The sequence below is a fragment of the Nelusetta ayraudi genome, unplaced genomic scaffold, assembly GCF_046127955.1.
Source record: "Nelusetta ayraudi isolate G7.1 ecotype Tasmania unplaced genomic scaffold, CSIRO-AGI_Nayr_v1 ptg000022l, whole genome shotgun sequence".
Classification (NCBI taxonomy): Eukaryota; Metazoa; Chordata; class Actinopteri; order Tetraodontiformes; family Monacanthidae; genus Nelusetta; species Nelusetta ayraudi.
Window position 1 is genome coordinate 5,681,615 of NW_027466072.1, and position 19,855 is coordinate 5,701,469.

The following is a 19,855-nucleotide window of genomic DNA, read 5'->3' on the forward strand; positions in this document are numbered from 1 at the left end:
CCATTTTTTTTTTTAAATTCAACTTTGCTTCTACATCAATGGAACAGCAACATTTATTTTCTTTAACATTTTGCTGCTTTGCCAGCTAGTTTTAACCATGTTCAAAAAACTTTGCTTCATAAAATTGAAAACATGAATGAACTACAACTAAGGTGGCAGTGTGTCACTCTGGGTTTCACCAACAGAGTTAAACAAGGCAGGAGCTGGATTATTTTCTGTCATTGTGTGTCTATCTCCACCAGTCTTGATCAGCAACCCAGAGTCCGGCCAATCCGAGACCGAGACTGGACCGAGTAAACAAGCCTCAGAGTCCGAGACGAGATCGAGTGGTTTTGAGAGCGAGATCAACCTCCAGTACCAAAACACTGGTCTCAGGCCTCGGATGACGATCAACAGACTTCAAAGCTCTTAAGGGATTCAATGACTGATCAGATCTGACTCGATGTCAATGTCGCACTACAAGTAACTTCAAATTGAAATCTCCCAAAAGCTAAAACGTCTGTCACGCTTCCGCACTTCCACAGGAGCATTAAAGAAGGAAAGCAGAAAGAAAAGAGAAACGCGTGATCAAGGATTCCATGAGCGTATTTATTTAAATGTAACCCAAATATGCTTAATAATGACATATGACATATTCCCTCTACATTTAAGTTAAACCATCTGCTCACGGGCTGCACAAAGCACCAGGAAGCACAACCAGTGGCACTGCAAAAACAGTAGAGTGGAAACCCTGCACAAAAAGTCACTTGAAACTTTGCCAATATCACAGAACTATCTTGCACGTGAACATAATAGAAAAGCTCAGACCTATATTTTCTCACTGAGAAACTTTACCTGTAAACTTTTGATTTTATTGCAAAGAAGTCAGAGGAATCCACACAGGAAAAAAAACTGAGTTTTTCTCCAGTGTGTCCCCTTCCAGAGTTTTTGCTTTATGAACTATGACTTTGATGCACAGATGATGGAGCTTCCAAGTATTCAATAATTTTCCACTGGAATCTATATGGATGGTTAGTGTTGTGTGGTATTCAACATACTCTTCTGGCCTGGCATGAAAACCTTGCATGGTGCATAAACACACATATTTCAAATACCATTCTCTCAAAAAACAAAAACAAAAACAAACAAAAAATGGGACATGTATGCATACTCTGAACTCAACAATTTTGCAAAGAAGGAGTAAAAAAGAAACACAAATTGCAAAAAGCCACAAAGGAGAGTGAGTGGTTCTTGCTTGTTTGGAGCAAGAGTAAACAAACTAAATATAATGCACAACAGCAGGCCGTTTTCATTTAATTGCTGGAAATGATACATGAGGAACATCAGAAATGCCCTTCTCTCTTTCACGGAACAGGTTCAGAGACACAAAACAAATCCCATCCAAGACGTTTTTGTGCCACTTTTCTGACTTTTTTTAAAGGAGTATGTTTTTTTTTTTTTTTTAATCTCTTTATCTTTATGTGCCGCTGACAGAAAAAGGACAAATACTAACTTTGTGCTTTACCCATTTTCATATTCTCCAGGAAGACGAGAGCTGACACACTCTTTGGTTGCGTTTCCCTCAATTCATTAAAAAAAAAAAAAAAAGATCAAATATAACTCATAGCCGTATCATACACACCCTCAATCCACAGTCATACAAAAACACCCAAACTGAATGTGGTACAAATGCCTACGATGTCGTACCTTTGTCTACCTCCACCGCTCATGAACCCAGTCAGACTCTTGGGTTTTAAATGTACTCGACTGAAAGAAAGGTTACATTGTCTCAGCACTTGAAAAACCAAAAACAGCTCTAGGTCACAGCACGCCACAGGGGAAAAGCTGAAAATACAGATTTTCACTAACTGTTGATTGTTACCTTTTCAGCGTTAAACGCAGGCCCCTTTCCAACACTCAAAACTGCATTGTTTAGTTGAAATAATACACAAAGAAAATTAAAATAACCACAGAAATACAAAACCGGTTAAGTGTTTTCTGAGCCCATTTTTTGACAAGAACAACAACATCATAGGTTTCGTGGGTTTTGCTATTTGTGGCTCTGCCGAAACCAAAAACACCAAATCCGAAACCTTAGCATTCCTGGCTAATTAGCGCAAAAGCCCTGAAGAAAATAAACAGGATTATTTTGTGGTTCTCTGCGTTAAGTTTAGCTGAACAACTGCTGTCACTGGAGACTCGCTGCTAATGTTAGATAGGTCCAGCTTGTTCTTGTTTGTAAGACTTTAGACAAACGTCAGCAGCAGTGGATTCATTAGAAATGGAGGAGGGACCATGTATCAAGTATGACATCAGCAGCAATTGGCTTATTAGAGAGCAGCTGGGCTAAAAGTAGCTGCAGTTCAAGTTAGTTAAGCTGAAGTTGTTTCTGTTTTTCCTTGTCTTATACAGGCTCGGCTGGATGCGAGCACTGGAAGGTTAATATAGTTGTGTAGCAGCAGCAATTAAAGAAGGAGGGCCTCGACTTGAATCAATCTATTTTTATTATTTACTGACGCCACCTTCACGATTGTCACTGTGTAATTTTACACGTAGCCACTAGGTGGTGCTATATCCCTGTGCTGTTTGAAGGTGGACTCAAGGAGCGACTTAACCTGAGTGTAGGGCTATGGTTGTGCGAGCTTCTGAAGAGCCTCCCCCTCGCAACGCATGAGGTGGTAGCCCATTGTGTTGGTGACGTCATGGCAGCCCTGGCTGAGGTAAAAGTCCACCGAAGACTTGTTCCAGTCCAAGACGGTAAAGTCCATCAAGGAGCAGCCAGCTGCCAGGCCCAGCTGTAGGACAGCAAAGCACAGCAGAATGTCATATTTTATTGCATTCATGCATTTTCATTGGTTGACTGAGTATCTAACCAGGCAAGTGCTGATTGGACAGTGAGGTAATCTGGGCATTCCTATTCGTTGTGCAAAAGGAAGAGTGGAGTGTGGAAAGGTATGCATACTCACCTGCGCTACCTTGCTCATGAGCGCTTTGCCAATGCCCTTCCCTGAAAGATCCAACAGAGGCACATACAGACATGCTCTGAGTGACTGAGTGCAGCTCAGAAAACAAAAAACAGAGCAGAACAGAGAGCTGTACCTCTGAACTCTGGCATCACGTAGAGATCCTCCATAAAAAGAGCTCTGCCCTTCCATGAGCTGTAGGAGAAGAAGTAAAGTGCGTAGCCTATCTTCATGTGACCTGAGCGCAGAACAATGTGCCGTTAGTACACATGGGAACTATTGGCAGCTACATTTCAAGCTAACAGAGTCTAGGCATTTGCAGTTCTGGTGTGGTTGTTTTTTTTTTAAAAAAAATCTAGAATAACTGATCTGTGCACAATCCTGCAGACCAACATTATCTCTGGAGCCAGAACTTGGTAGCCCTGGTATCTCACATATTAGAGGCTGGCAGAGGGTGCAGAGTAATGACTGTGTGGAAACAAGGCTGTGTCATGGAAGAAAAAGGCCTAGTTGTGCAGCAGTGCGTGCGCTAATGTCTTCAGCACTGTGTTTTAAGGAAGAGCAGCATGGTAATGCGTTATGTAAGAGGTGTGCAGACAAAGAGCAAGGCCTCTTTACGATGGCATTACGTAACGTTGCTAAAGTCCGAGCACATTTTCTAATGCTGCTCTTCTGACGATGGTGTTTGCACCTGTGTCTGAACAGTTTGATACTGAGTTTGAGGAGTTTTTCAAATCTGTTGCTGCTGTGTAGTATTGATCAACCCTCAACACTCCTCCAGTCAGCAGATCTCTTGGTGCAGAACAAACAACCTGCTTTCGCATGGCAAAGCTCAGTGCTAACATGGACAACATCATCTTTCAGACAATCTTTGCTCGTGGGTGGATCATTGTAATTTCTATGAAGACAAATGTGTGCATACCCCCAAGCAGTCATATATAATGACAGTCACATGCCACATTAAAGGCAGCATTAGTTATATTTCCTCCTCTCACCGTCTTTGGTTTTGTGCTGGTCGGGCACCTCAGCGACAATGGCGTGAAAGAAGGGGTTCTTGGAGAAACCATCCTGCTCCAAATCTGCAAATAAATTAAAAACGAGGCATTGCTATAAATGGAAGTATTTTTTTTTTTTTAGGTCACAGCTCCAGCTGAGCTTCAGTCGTCCAGACATCCTGACGTATTGTCTACTGGCATGCTGAGCATATCTTGGTAAAGTGCGAATTACTGTACCTCGCTGTGTGACTTTCACATGTTCCGATACTTTCTCATATTCAGCCAATTCCTGTTGAGACAAACATGTAACATAGGTTTTTATCTGTCATGCGTGAACATTCTTAACACAATCATTGTTAGTAAGGTATAGATACATATTTATAAGGAAGGACATTCATTTTATAGCAACGCAAAGATGCTTTTGCTCCGCACCCTCCATATGTCCTCACGTCATCACAGTCTCACGATTCATACAGAATCAATGCCACTAGAAACACATTGGAAATAAAGCAACTACTATGTTGATATACTGTCGACTGGGTATGACTGTGCAATTTGTCATCTGATTAAATTGGAGCAGCAGAAACAAGTTGAAGGAAACCTCCACCACACGAGTGGTGCAGTACTGTATTAGCAAGCATAACACACACTGGAGAGGTCTAATCACTCCGAGATGACAGTTTTCTTAGCTAAAGAAAGTTCATATGTCTGTTTTGTGTTGGATTTCAAAAGGACAAGAGTGGAGGAGGAAGACACACCACTCTCACTATACCAGGTCCAGTAGGACATGGCAGTCAGGGTTCTGGTTGCTCTCTCCAGCCAGTCACAGTCCTATAACTTCATCGTTTCCCCTCCAAGCATTAGATCTCTCTCTCACACTCTCTCTGACACACACACACACACACACACACACACACACACACACACACACACACACACACACACACACACACACACAGTAATTTCGGTTTCAGGCTACAGCGGCTCAGTTTCCGCTGAACTGGCCGCTCACAACGAACGTCATCGGCTGCGACGCGACGCCGATTCGATCGACTAAAATCGAAACCGAGCGGACCAATCTGACCCTGGTGAACCGTCAAAAAAACAAATAACGACGCGAAACAGTGGCGAGACATCGCGCAGCAACAACAAAACACGCTCCGTGCGCGTTCTCTGCATGGCCGTCGCGCTCGCTCGCTCGCACGCACGTGGCCAGTTTATTAGAGCCTTAGCTCGAATCTGACGCAAACCGACGGATGCTGGACGCGCTCCTCGTGCGGCTGCGAACGTAAGCTCGTCGCTCACCATCACCATCCGCGCGATGTCCTTGCAGTCGTCCACGTTCGCCGTCCGGATGGAGAACTCCATGTTGGTTCGGGCCGCGAGGAGAGCCAGCCGCTGTGTGGCTGCTCCGCACTAACGCAAACATGCAATCTCACTCCGCCACTCCGCCCACACACACACACACACACACACACACACACACACACACACACACACACACACACACACACACACACACAGAGGACACTTCATCTGGGTAGTCAAGCAAGGTGCGCTAACCACGCGTCACAGCCGGAGGCAACAGCACGTCTGTAGAAAGATTGCTAAACAAGGATACGAGGTTCACATTTGTGCAAAATTCATGTTTAACAAAAAAAAAAATAATAATAATAAATAAAAAATAATCTCCTTTGCTTTAATTTTTCTTGCTTTGCGTTCCAGAAACCTGACACCCATCGTGTAACATATGTTAGTGACGCCTGGATGACAGGACTGATAAGTGAGAACAACAACTTATCCCAATGTTTGTTCTGCCTTTTGAGTCACAATTACCATTACCAATTGCTGATGTCTGTGTGTTGATGATCCAATGTGTCAGGTTTGACCAGCTCTTCACTCCTGCGACGGGGTTTCCTCTCTATTCTGTCACTCAGAAATGAAAAGTGAGCAAGACTGGTAAGCTATGGTTCGTGTTGTTCCTCCGAGTGGACAACTGTAGTAAGGCTCATGAACCCCTTCTTCATAATGAGATCAGATCAAACTTTTTTTTTTTTTAAAAAAAAGAGAAGAGAAATATCAATACTAAGCAAAAGTGGAAAGTTTATCATAAAATGCTATGAAACATGGAGTGAAATTCTATTCTATTCAATTTGGGACAATGCAGGAAAAGTAAATAAGGGGAGAAGCATCTATATTATATCTACATTACAACTATATATTTTTATTATGTCAACACTGCGGTCATAATGAGGCGTATGCTGTTATTTGCTGTAAAGAAAAGCTTTGCCAAAAATGTTACTTTAATTAATTGCTCTGATCAACTTTGAATGTGTTTAAAATAATAAAAGCAAAACACTTGTCCTTTTTCAAAAAGAATTTGGAACTGAGCTTTCGACAAACTGTGGTTTTTCTAGTAATGTAGTAATGTCAGCTGCTCAGTATGTTAGCAAATGTTTACAATCCTGTTTAAGGCTCTTGACGTGACAAGGCCTTGTCAGTATATCATTTAATTATAAATAAAAACAAAAATAAAACAGTTTTCTTATGACATTAACATTTGACCGAATTTTTTTTTCAAGACATAACAAATTTATAATCACAGGGTTAAGAAAACAGTAATATCAAATTGTATCATGTTTTCTTTTCTAATAATTGGATATGTTCAACATGAGGGTGTAAGAACATCGCTGTCCACCAGAGGGCCTCAGTCAATTTAAGTCTGGAAAAATAACCTATAGGCCAATTTTTATTGTAGCAAAGAAAGGTTATTTTCTCCGTCATGTTTCGGCGTGAGTTGTTTCATCCTTTTCCATCCTATTTATCTCATTTCTTCCCAACAATATTCAAATCTAAAAACACCTGAATTCCACTGAAGCTGTCCTGACCTGGTGTCTGGCTAAATCTGGCCCTGGTGAATCATTGTAGTCGTGTCATCAGACCGTGAACCTCAGCGCCAGGAATGAGAATGATCTCACGAGATCATTAGAAGCGTCTCACACAGGCATCGCGGCAATTCCCAAGAATGGGAGTGTGAGATTTGAAGAAGTAAAAAAAAAAGAGAAGAAGCCATGAGGAAATTTAAAGGTCATCTGACTGCAAAGTATCCATGCTCGTCATGGGGAGTTTTTCTTTTAATCTAAAAATGCAGATTTTTTTCTTATATCTGTTAAATGCTAAATGATCAAAAATGAATAAGAATAAGAATAAAAGAAATTGAGACCAAAAGCTGTGAGATGGTTTAAATGGGAAAAGATGATTCTTGTCCAAACGTGGGAATTTTAGGAATATGTGGGCCAATTGGCAGTCATCAAAAGGAAAAAAGAAAAATATTATTTGGTTCTTTACTATGCTTGTTTGAATACAGTGCAGCATCACCTACATGTACGCAGACCAAATGTTTTACTCTTGTTTACCAAACTCTGTAGAGTTGTGACTTTTCAATTCATAATTTTCTCACAAACTAGGGCATTGCAACTGTCCCACATGATAGTTCACTTGACTTATGTCTAACTGGTTGGCTATGTGGAAAACTCCATTCTATAGTCACTTTGATTGCTAGCCTAATCAGAAATTGTGTGTTTACAACAAAGCACTTGTGGAAAATCAGACTTTTAAGACGCCATGAAGGCCACTGATTCCTTTCCCAGGTTAATGTTTCTTCCTTCCACTATCTCAGACCCCTGTTTACCTCTTTGTTTTTGTCCCCTTCCAAACATGTGGACGGTTCGACAAAGTTGCCTTTAACACCTAGCTTTTTAGATGGGAGCTGTTAACGTAGAGCTAGATATTTACAACATGGCATAAAAATGTGCGCTTGAAAGTGTAAGTAAGAGTGAGTCAAATACTACCAAGTACTTTTGGCGTCACGTCAACTGCGAGTAAACTTTGTGCCATCCACTTATTGAGTCATGATGTAATGATTTACAAACCTGCTGATACAGACAGACACACGGTTTTGAACAAGTTACTCTTTCAGGTATCTGCTGAAAGGGGTCACAGGTGATTCCAATGACACCTTTGATGTAGAACTAACTCATAACCTGCCATTGCAGCATGTAGCAGGCTGCATTTGGTTATTTATGTTGCTTTTGAACACACGTCTCAGTCTGCAGTTGCTAAAAATACTTCAGTCCGAGATTGGCGACAGTGCGCGGCTTTCTGTGAGCTGAAGGGTGGGGAGGAAACGAGCAGAGCCAAGAGGGGAGGCGGTGGCGGTGACTCGGGGGGGCTTTCAGCCTGTGCTCTCCTCAGAGAGAAATAGCACTGCCTGTGCTGCTATTAATAGTAAGCTGGTGTGTCTCTTTAAGCTTCAGTAATGGCCCCTTTTATACGACGCAAGCAGGAAAACCAGAGCGTTGCCACCGTTTTCATCAGCACTCTGGTGCTGCTGCTGCCTGATGACGTGCGGCGAGACGCCCCTGATGTGTTTTACAGACTCGCAGCAGCAGCAGGAGTCACGGCTGGCCACAGGCATATGTACATTGTAGACGGTATGAGTCAGTGGATTGTGGGTAGTAATGAAGAGTGACTGTGGCCCCAAAGTGTACAAAAACACACGGAAATGAGGAAGTTCGTCATTGTGCACGTTGAGTAATTTGAAGCTACCTCAGTGATGTCCAAAACAGTGTTATACACATTTCTGAATGCAAAAGAATAATCTATTATATCTGGTAATGTGTTTTGGCCAGTCTGACTTCAACTGTTGGGTTAAAACAGATGTTAAGAGTACAAAATAATGGAAAGTGATTTTGCTCTTAATGGCTTATTCTAAAGGCTGTGGCACAATAAATGGAACATAATCCCAATAATTTTTCAGTCACGTCATTTTCTGCAGATAATTCCTTGTCACTATGACAATATAAAGCTGAATTTCCATGATGATGTTCAGCTTTGCAGATCTGACAATGGATGCAGTTACACCTCTCTGTAGACCTCGGGCTCAGGCTCAGCTAACTGGCTCCTTGCCTCACAACTATCAGGGCAATCATGAGCACTTAAAGTATTCTCATTGATCAGACATGAGATAAGAAAGCCAACAGTTTTCCTTTGGTTAAAGTCGTAAAGTTTTTTTTAAAAAGAACTGGTTCATGCTGTGTTGTACAAGAGATTTTTTTGTGTCATATTTGCTTCCTTCCCACACTCACAAAGAGAAACTGCCCACTAAATAAACACGAAGAAAGAACAGATTTGGGTCAATCCAGAAAAAGTGAACAAGTTTACAATATGGCAAACTAATAAAGTTATTATGGAGCCCATGGATCCAAGTGCCCAACCAGTGCAGCTTGATTTTAGTTGATTTTAGTTGTTCTGACGTGCAGGTCCGTCTCTCAGGGACGTTCTCAGGTCCAGAGTCTGGAACCAGGTTGTATATTTTGAGCCGTGTTCCTGCAACACAGGCTGTTAGAAATCTGGAATATAATCAATTCTCCCAGGCTAAAAACAATACAAAATTGGGAATCTCTGTAATAACCTTTAGTCAGGGAAGTGACTTGACTGTAACTTCATGTTTCAACTCAACTGTGTCACTTGTCATTTTGTCCCTCTGTAGAATCAAGCACAGTGTGAAATCTACGTGGCTGCCAAGGTTGCCTCACATCAGTTAGTGGACTGATGAATGGGCGTCTTACTGCATAACAGTGACATTATTCACACTTCGGAAATAATACAAAATATGTCATTTTGACTGTAAACTGTAAGAAGGTCAATTTACTGAGTTGACCTGAATCTGTTGGTGTTGCCCTTGTTTCCAAACCTGCTGCTGGGTTACTTGGTGTTGCAATAGAAAAGTAAATGTTACAAAACATTTTTTTTCTCAGGGGGAGGTTGGTGGTGTGTGTGTGTGTGTGTGTGTGTGTGTGTGTGTGTGTGTGTGTGTGTGTGTGTGTGTGTGTGTGTGTGTGTGTGCAGTGTGTGTGTTTGGGGAGGGGGGGGGGTGTCTTAGAGACACATAAATCTAGAAGAAAAAAACATGCCTCTATCTGAAATGAATATGTAGTATTAAGAGACTAGAGACTGGTCTTGCTCTCAAGACCACTTTTTATGGGTCTCGGTTTCGTCTCGGACACGGAGGCATTTTTACTTGGGTCTTGTCTCGGTCTCAGACCGGACGGACTCTGGATTTTTGATCAAGACTGGTGGAGACTCAGCCAACACTACAATGACAGATAATAATGGAAAATATTCCAGCTGCTGCCGTTTTTGCGCCCTGTTTGTGACACCCAGTGACACCCTGCCCCCTTATTCCTAGTTAATTTATTTTTTAATTTCATAAAGCAACGTTGTTTTTTTGAAAATGGTTCAAAATAGCTGGCAAAGCAGCAACATGTTGAAGAAAATTATTAAAAGATCCCTCGCTGGAAAGAGATGTTGCTGTTCGATTTAGAAGCAAACTTGAATTTAAAAAAGATACTGGTTATTTCTTCTGTTTTGTTGTTATTTTTCTTTGAGGTATAAAGTCTTGGCCTACTCTCGATCTCGATACTCTCTGGTCTTTATAATGTCTTGGTCTTGGTTGGTTGGTGCGGTCTTGACTGCAACACTATTAGTATGTACAGTATGTTCAGTAGCTAGTCAAGAAGCTCTCATGCAGCACAGCAAGCACAGATAGCGTCAGCTCCTCCAAGCCTCTGCACAGGAAGCCACCTCCTCTTCCTGTTTAGTCTAACCTCTGATTGGTCCCTGCAATGGGGGACATTTCCACAACAAAGTAGTCAACACCCCATTTATATAGAACATATTTTTTTTAGGGGGGGAGAAGGATGGGGGATAACAAGGAAAACGGTGTTGTTGTACTTGGAGAGTGAAAACAAAAGAAGAATGACGGCTGCCACGGCTCCCTCCCTCTTTCAGCTCCTGTAAACCTCCATGTTTGGGCATTATCTTATGTTTGCCCTCCATAATTAGACCGTCTACCAAATTAGTGGGTGTCTGTGCATGAACACAAAGTGCGGCGGAGCGCTGCGATAAGAGCTGTGCCGGCTTAACCCGGGAATACAGAGCCCAAAGGAGGAAACACATTAGACTCTCGTTTGTGATTTAATCTCTGCTCTGACATAATCTAGCAAACGTCTTTTAGCACTTTTACCATACAGATGTCTGTTATTACGACTTGGTCATTTAAGGTCCCATTTTAGACATTTTATTGTGTCATTGAGCTCCAAGAATAAGTTAAACCCATTATTAAATGACTTATTTTACTTGAGCCACTTTTCAAAAAAAGCAGGTGCCAAAACACACAGTTGTGGAAACCGGCAGTTGTGATGTCATAAAGGGTGCATAGTCCTCTCCCAGATTAGTGACAGCCTCACAGCTGCATTGTTTTTTTTTTTCTTCCATACAATTGGAAGGTAAAGCAAAGCAACAGCCCAGGGCTAAATTAATGCTTGCGATAATATCAACACATTCAAATCTATAGGTATATATCTATAGCAAGATTTGTCATGAGGTGTTATATATGTACATAATAACTCATGCATGGTCACTCCTGTGGTATCCATGATGAAAATAAGATGAAGATCTGAAAATGGGAGCCATGAGATATCTTGAAAAAAAAAAAAGAGCCTCATGATGGAAGGAGTTTCCCCAGTCAACTCCTACCCTTCCTTCTGTTTTGCCGTTTAGTGTCATACCTCGACCCAGGCAGCTGACATAAAAAGAAGGAAATGAGCTCATCGGCACCTTGATGTAACCCGTGGGAGAAGACAAGCGCAGGGGAACTCAGCAGACAGGCTGTCATTCGCTCGCCGCGCGCCACACCGGCCCATTAACATGCCTTATTAGGACATCTGCAGTGTCAGCCAGCAAGACGGAGATGTTTTTTGCTTTTCTGGTTTTCTATTGGTTGGGCAGCTTCACGTGACTTCCCCTACAGACGCTCTGAATCACATGACCTCTGGCCAAAGGTCAGGTTCCTTGGCCACTTGCTGGGGACGTGCAGTTGAAGATTAAACAAAACCACCTCACGTAGTTTTTCTTGAGAGGGTGAACAGAGTGCAAACGATCCGGGAAGGAAAGAGGCGGGTTTTGATCTTGGCTCCCAGCGCTCTTTCTGGAAGGCGGTGGTCAACATCCAGCACCTGTGCTATAAATGTAATATCGGGAACCTTTTGTAAACAAAGGTCTCATATTTTTCATCACAGATTAGACACTTCTCTTTTGGTTTACCGCTGGCTGGTTGTAAACACGTGTCGTGTGTCAGGCCTCAGGGCAGGTCGGCGCTGACATTACTCCAGTTTACGGAAAACACAACCTGACGTGGAAACCTGTTGCTTCTACAAACACATTCACTGTAGAATTTGCTGGCTTTGTGGTTTTATTCCTATCGTCCACGGCGATGCCAGCATAGCTGCAACATAAGCAAAAGCCAACAGTTAACTTTCTGATATTGAACTGTGATAATCAAACCCAAACTTCAGAAGCCACTTTAAATCAATCCAGCCAGCAGCATTGTGTGTCAGTCGGATAGAGAGCTATGGACAGAGCAATTTATTAGTAGTTCATATTTTTGTCTTGCACATTTGTGCTTACATTTGTGTTTCATGCATCTCTGCTTGTAAAGTGTCTGAGTTTCTGAAAAGTGCTATCTAAATTAAAAGTATTATTATTAATATTTCGTGTTTTTTTAGATTCTTGTTGATTTGTAGAGTAGCTGTAGAGTCTTGTAGATGTGTCAATTCTTGAGCGCAGTGACATATTATTGATGACAATGATAAGAGTAAAATCAGCAAATCCTAAGCACGTCACAGTAATTTATTATTTAAAAAAAAAAAAAATCCCCCCAATATTGGACAATATCTATTTGTAAGCAGAGCAAAATCAAAGTATAAAATCAAAAGAAAGAAATCGGATCATCTGATCTTCAGAGCTTTTAGAAAAATGCAATGTTACACCGAACTGCATTTTACATTTTAATCTCCAGTCATTCTAGGCCACATTAATGCACCTGACTGACCATTCAGGCTGTGTGATATCATCCAGTTTTATTACCTTGGCCCAGGCCCTAAAATTGCGACACAGACATTGGTAATCACCTCTGGCCGCCGCCCTCTCATGTTTACATAGCGCAAACACCAAAAGGAGGGCAGTGGCTCTCTCCAACTGTTGCACAGGCGTTGCAGCATGCAGAGTGACTGTAGAAGAAGCAGAAACACATCAGGCAGATTGAGGCAGGAACATCCTGAGGAAACCACCTCTCCCCTTCAAGCTTTACTCTGAGGAGGATTCAGACATTGCCGCTGAAAAGAAGACGTGTGTCTGTAACTGAGCTGATTCAGTCGCTACAGTTCTCCAGCAGCAGCCACCTGCATGAGTCATTTCCTCAGATTGAATTTGATTCTGCTTAAGTGAAACGCAGAAACTCGTCAGGGTGTCTCATCTAGTTAGAACCCTCGACTGCCCCGAGTGAGGCATTTCCTCCAGTGAACCCTGTTAGCATTGTTCAGAGAGGTTCAAGACAGAAAAGCATTGTTATAAACGAAATCCAGACATATTTGCTGGAAGGGCTGCCTTTGTCTTGCACGGCGGAGACTGCAGATCGTGCAAATGAACGTGCAGCAGCTTTTCCAGAACAGTATGCACTATTATTTCTTTCTTTCATAGCAGCAGCTATGTCATGTTCCACACTGGCTGACGCTGACAATTTGCAAGAGACGGTGATATCAATCGCTGCGTTCAAGTGTGCACTCACTCTGCAACCTGAATTCCATTGAATGGCAAAGTCATGCTCATATTTTCAAGACACGCCTCAGCTGTCATTACGAAACACTCTGGTCAAGGCGCCTGCTCGCTCTGCAGCACATAGGAACAAAAAAAATCAGTTTCTTATCGTGTCTTGCGTTGCGCTGTGAGAATGGCAGAGTCTCGCCCATAAATCTGCAGCTATCGTTCCTGTTTTCACATCCACACCCCTCTGCCAAAGCAACTTCCTCTTTTCTCTAAGAAACGAGCTGTACGGCAGGGTGTGCCGTGTTTCTGTGCCATGGTATTACGAGAAATGATGAAGTTGGCAAGATGATAATGTAGTAATAATCAAATGTGATGTTTGCATTCGTCCCCAAAGGCTTTCTGTATTGGCTTTTATTTCCTTTTTTTTTGCAGAGAAAGTTTGTCCTTGGTCTAGAAATGTGTGTTACGTGAACGTGACTAAGAATATATGCCATAGGTCAGCAGGTACTTGAGTGAGAGTGATGCTCTCTCGGGCTCTGACTAGGCTGAGCTGACACGGTCAAAAACTGACGTGTTATTTTGTTGCAGGTCCGTTATTGTAATTTAGCATTTGTCCTAATGTTTGAAACCCTGCAGCTATCTGATGCTATATACTACTACTACAACTTCTACGACTGCTACTAGGACTAATAATAATAATGATTAAAAAAACAAAATAATAATAATAATAATTACACTAAGTTGTGTCCATATGTGCATTTGTTATTTTGTTTAAAAAAAAATGCAAAAACTTAAAAGGAGTTAGTGTTAAAATTAAGTTGCATTAATATCAGGAAAAAAAATCATAATGAAATAAGAGCGTTGTTGAGAAATAATATCTTGTTGTTTTTATTACAGCAACATGTCCTGACACGTGCAGACAGAAATTTGAAATACCAATTGGCAGCATTAGCATTTTCACATTAGGCAAAAGTTCATGCTGTTCCTTTCATAATGTTGTTGTCTTTACGGGACAGGTTGCAATGTTCTCTCTGCTCCAGTGCTTCTCCACAATAGCTCAGTGGAATGCCTGTTTTTTACAAACCTGGAGGTTGCAGATGTAGATCAGTTGATGTCTGATTGGTTTTGATTTAGAGCAGTTTTGCAGTTTTGGGGAAAATGGGGAAGTGAGTGCGCAACAGTTCTAACAGGCACATTTGTTTATTGTCTTTTGACTTCCTACCCACATGTTCAATGTTTCCTGAGCTTGTCCTGTTTTATGAGAATTGTAGTGTCACAGGTGTGCATATCAGCTCAACTTTTAGACTTTGCAAGACCAACCAGAACCCTGATAAGTCAAGATGTAATGGCTCATTTGGCTTGTTCCACCACCCAGTCTTCAGATGTAAAAAAACTCAATTGTGCCCCTCCTTTTATCTCCCTGCCCTTTGAATGAGTTGGTTGCCTCTCATTTAACACATCAGCTTTGTTTAAATGAGTGTTTGAAGCTTTTTTCACAGTGGTGCTAAGCACTGGACAAGGTTAACGTTGCTCCTGGAGAGCTTTTGGACAGTGTCAAGGTCGATCATCTTTTAACATAACCACAAATATCTGCATTTTACACAAAAGAAAAAACATTCAACTCGCTTGGTTATGTGTGAAGATTGTTTTTTTTTTTTTTTTTTTTTTTTTTTTAAAGCTACTGGAGGCTCAAGAGAGAATGTCACCAAGGTTTGGAGGACAGAATCTCAGCAGTGGCAATCTCACTCCGCCACTCCACACACACACACACACACACACACACACACACACACACACACACACACACACACAAAACAAATATCTCGGACTTGCAGAATACCAGACAAAACACTGGGCGTGGGAATTGTTATCCGTCAAGTGAGCAATTTGGAGCCCATTCACATTTGCATGTCCTCAATAGTTTTCTCAACAGGAGAAACCAACCATTATACATTTGATGGAACTTGTCTCAACGGGGCCTGCGGCTGCACTCGGGGTTCTGTGACAGTTTGGAGGCTGACTGTGATCCTGCTAAATGTTGGGACGTGTACAGAGTGGGTGGGTGCCTGTCTGAGATGCTCCATTATGTCACTGGTGCCCCAAGAATAGCTTCAGTGTGTTTTGCGAGGCACTGGGGCCGGTGTGACGTTCGCAACTTGGCTGTTATTGGGCCAAACCCAGACGAAACAGGGGCCCTACTGTTTCCCCACCTCAGGCACACCCACCCACTGCACACACACACACACACACACACACACACACACACACACACACACACACACACACACACACACACACACACTTACCAGGGCACACACATATGGAACCGTTTTAGGTTTCCCCTCTGCCACTGTGCAAAATGCCCCCTGAATAAACGCTTGGAGCAGATCTGGACCAGAAAGGCCAGTGCTCCCTATTAGACAGGGGCTGTGACGCAATGGGACAGCAATGAAAGGTAGTGGCTTTCAGATGTTTCCTCAGCCTTTTGCAGAAAGACCAGTGTAAAATATTCAGTCAGTAATGGCTTCTCAAAACAGTGTTTAATTCTATTATTTCAGTGTGGACTTGAATAATTGATGATTAAAACCAACCAAGACAATAACAACAGTATAGACATGGGAAAACACACACTGTTTTCAATACTCTTACCATAAGATTCTACAAAAATCTCCACTGGACTGAAGCTGGCATGTCTTTGATATACATGTACATTCAATGACTTCGTCACGTTTATTAAGTAGCAGTCAAAAAGATATCTCAAACTGACCTCTGACTTTAGAACGTGTTGTAGTCGGGCATAACCGATAAGCATTCGAATTTATAAACCAATGGACCAAAGGGTCACTCCAGCCTGTTGTCCGTTCAAGGTAAACGTCCCAATCCACACCATGACACGGTGTGTCACAACTATTTTAGACTTTCCAAAAAGAAGACACAGGTCAGGATTAACCCGCCCGTACGTACAGCAGTTCATAAATCTCCCTGATGAACGCACTGGAATGAAAAAAAATGAAGAAGAAAAAAAGAGAAAATTTTATGACCAACTGACTATTAATGTAATTTCTTCAAGTTCGGCGGGCCGATTTAGAAAGTTTAACAGGCATGTTCTAGTGGGTTTACTCTAATTCCCCCCAACAACAAATAAAGTGTCAGCAATCAAGTGCAAAACGTGGTGCACACGCAAATCAATTCTCGAAAGCAACACTAAAGCAACGGCCGATACTCTCAAACACATCAGAACATTAAACATCCTTTAAATCAAAATTTTAAACGGGAAAATTAACGATGTGTCAAAACAACAACAACAACAACAACAACCATACTGTTATGTAGCTTTGTGCGTGTTTAAGTGGTCGTACGGTAATTCGCAGCCTTTTCTACTGGTTTTACTGCGTATACCTGCGAATAATGTAAACTACACCCCATCCCTCTCACAGCACACACACCCACCCACCCCTCTCTCCTTCTCGGATGCTCGTCCATGTGTGTCCGCGCCCCCGCGGTTTTAAAAGGGGGCCGTCGTCAGCGGCGGGGCGGACTGATTGAGTCACTCACCTCCGCAGTCGGTTCAACATCGAGTCACCGCTGCTCTCTGCGTCAACAACCACCGCCTGCGTACGTCGTCCACCGCCTGCCGTGCGCACGACTCGCCCGAATCGCTCCGTTTGCTTTGTTCTCTCTCATTCTTAAAAGTTGTCGCGCTCGCGACGCTGGAAGAAGAGCTCGGACCTCGCGGTTTCCCTTTTTGAAAACCATCGCGCGACTCCGCGGCTCATCGCAGGCGCACGAGGACGGCACCGTGGATGAGAGCGTGGTCAGGTGAGAGCGCCGAGCGTTTCCCAGGAACAAGAACACCTTTGCGGTTTCAGTTGTTGGTTGTTTGCTGTGGGAGAAAGAAGGGCAGCCGACTCGGTCGCTCACGCAACCGCGCCGTGAAAACCAGGAATCTAAAGTTGTGTCTCTTCAGTGCTGAATCCGTTTGTCCGACAGGACTTTGCTGCTCTTTCGCGTCGTCAACTCGCACGTGCGGTTCATCCTGCAGCAACACCAGAGAGAGAAAAACACTGTAGTTCCTCCATCATTAGCGGTGAAGGTGAAGTGAGCCAAACCCCACACAGGTATCATTCTAATGTCGGTTCCACGCTGTGTGGTTCATCCTTAGGTTTGTAGATTTGTTGTTTTGCTTTCCAATCATATAATCTGATTTATTTATTTATTTATTGTTTGGTCAATTTTGATGACAAGGTGTAAAATTATTCACTTGATAAACGAAGATCATATCACGTCATCGGAGCCGTAAGCTGAACATTTGTCTGGGATGACGTGTTTACGTACCAATGCGAATGGAAGTTGTGTTTGTGGTCAACACTCTGCCTTTTGCATCAGCCGTTTGTTTAGTGGTAGCTGACTGGACATCTGACTGGTTGGTCTGGGACTCAACTGGCGTGCCCCAGTCAGTCACTTTCTGTGCTGTGACACACTGCTCCAAGCACGCCATTGTACTGAGGGAGAAATATTTTCAGGGAAGGGGAATGCAAAGCTGTTTCCTGCGCGCTGCGGCCCCTAACAATGGCCCTCGGCCCGTGAAACAGTCGGCGGTTCTCTGCACAACTCTCGTCTAAGGATGTGGAGAAGAATGGCTGAGAAAGGCGAAAGGAGGAGGAGGAGAGGGAGAGGGAGAGGGGAGACGAAAAAACAACACCGCCGAACACAATGGGGAACGGGCAGTTCTGTGGGTTTGTAGGAGTCCCAGACAATGGGAGGCCAGATGTGGATGTTGCATAAGATGTGGGCCACTGGGGTCACGATGCCTTCGAGGTCAGTGAGGAACCTGCGTCCGAGGACTGAGCCTGTGCCCAAGCAGTCTGTCAATATTTAATGGCTGCAGCGGCTGTGGTAAATGAATATTCCTGCACAGGTGCCTCGTTTTTGTAACTGATCCTCCTTTGGTGGCCTTTGGATTGTTTTTTTTTCCAATGTTGCGTTACAAGTTGTGCTGTTCTTTCCTCAGAAAATTGTGTAAGAAGTGAAACAAAGAAGAGGTGATTCTTGGAAAGCGTTCAATGTGATTTTGTTACATCTTCAAGGTTGAAAGTTGAGATCCACTGGTTCATGAATGAACAAATGAATGAATAGTTTATTTCGGTTACAATGTACAACACTGAGATGGTGTGCGATCAACTGAGAAGAAAATGAGAAAAAAAACAAAACCTTACGCAACGTATTCACAGCGAATTAGGCGAACTGTAACTGAAAAAACCCTTCGACCGTGTCAACCTGCCAACGCCTTTGTTTTTCCTCCAGATAGACGCAGTGGATGCCACAACGCTGCACTCACGGAAGGAAGCTGGGAGACTGTGAAGCGGACCACCAGACTCCCGGCAAGCCCCACCCGCTTCTCACCATGTCACTGGGCACCTTCCACCTCATGCAGACCCTCAAGAACTCCCCCGCTGCGCTGCGCCGCCGCTTCCGCCGCGACCGCACAGAGTTGCTGTCGCACGGCGACCCCCTGTTCAAAGTCCACTACCTGGGCACGGAGAAGATCTTCTCCCTGGACCGGGAGCTGGCGCAGGACGCCATCAGCCACCTGCTGGACGGCGTCGCCAACGGCAAGAAGCCCGGCAAAGACCACGCGCTGGTGGTGCGGCCGCGCTACGTGGAGGTGAAGGAGCTGAGCACGGGCCGCCAGCTCACCAAGACCTACCTGCAGGACATCGCCTACTGCGCCGCCGACGCCACGCGGCCCAACGTCTTTCTCTACATCTGCAAGCACCAGGGCCAGCAGCTGCAGTGCCGCGTCTTCTGGTGCAGCCGGGCGGAGCGGGCGCGCGACATGACGGCGTGCCTGGCGCACTCCTTCCAGCGCGCGCTGAGCGACTGGCAGCAGGACGGCTCGGCCACGCTGCCGGCGCCGCCGCCAAAAGGAGGGGAGGCCAAAGGGAAGCGGGCGCCGGAAGAGTCGGACTCCTCCGGCGGCAACGCCAAGAGCTCCACGCTGCCTGCCAGCCTGGGAAAAGGTGAGATGATGAAAATGGTCTTGCTGAAACTTTGGACTGGTTGGAAATGGTGGAGGCGATCATTTAGTTTCTAATGAGCATTTCCACAGTCCTTGAAACCCTGGAAGAGTGATGGAATTTGCAAATGCTGTCTTCCAGGCCTGGAAAAGGAGTTGTGAAATTGTTGTGAAATCACTGAAAGTTTTGGAAAATTCAGGACATTTGACTGAGCCCCTTACAAACCAGCAGACTT

The 19,855-nt window shown here is 43.6% G+C and overlaps 2 protein-coding genes across 3 annotated transcripts in view; one reads left to right on the plus strand and one right to left on the minus strand.

The window, feature by feature from the left end:
* LOC142889550 (low density lipoprotein receptor adapter protein 1) overlaps nucleotides 1–19,855 on the plus strand; it is a 28,443-nt gene that overhangs the window by 6,394 nt on the left and 2,194 nt on the right. Inside the window, exons 1-2 of one of the 2 annotated variants that reach the window (XM_076028371.1) lie at nucleotides 17,128–17,422; nucleotides 18,908–19,623. In XM_076028371.1, coding sequence (XP_075884486.1) covers nucleotides 18,921–19,623 — 703 coding nt within the window. In that variant the 5' untranslated portion in view covers nucleotides 17,128–17,422; nucleotides 18,908–18,920. Of the gene's footprint in view, nucleotides 1–17,127; nucleotides 17,423–18,907; nucleotides 19,624–19,855 lie in introns of those variants that run through there. The other variant, XM_076028372.1, reaches the window with a different exon arrangement.
* On the minus strand, nucleotides 568–5,400 carry sat2a.1 (spermidine/spermine N1-acetyltransferase family member 2a, tandem duplicate 1). Its single transcript, XM_076028358.1, has 6 exons — nucleotides 5,243–5,400; nucleotides 4,175–4,226; nucleotides 3,938–4,021; nucleotides 3,079–3,180; nucleotides 2,946–2,986; nucleotides 568–2,774 (listed from the first exon to the last, which is right to left on the minus strand). The coding sequence occupies exons 1-6, from the start codon at nucleotides 5,303–5,305 to the stop codon at nucleotides 2,607–2,609; spliced, it is 510 nt and encodes a 169-aa protein (XP_075884473.1). The 5' UTR covers nucleotides 5,306–5,400; the 3' UTR covers nucleotides 568–2,606.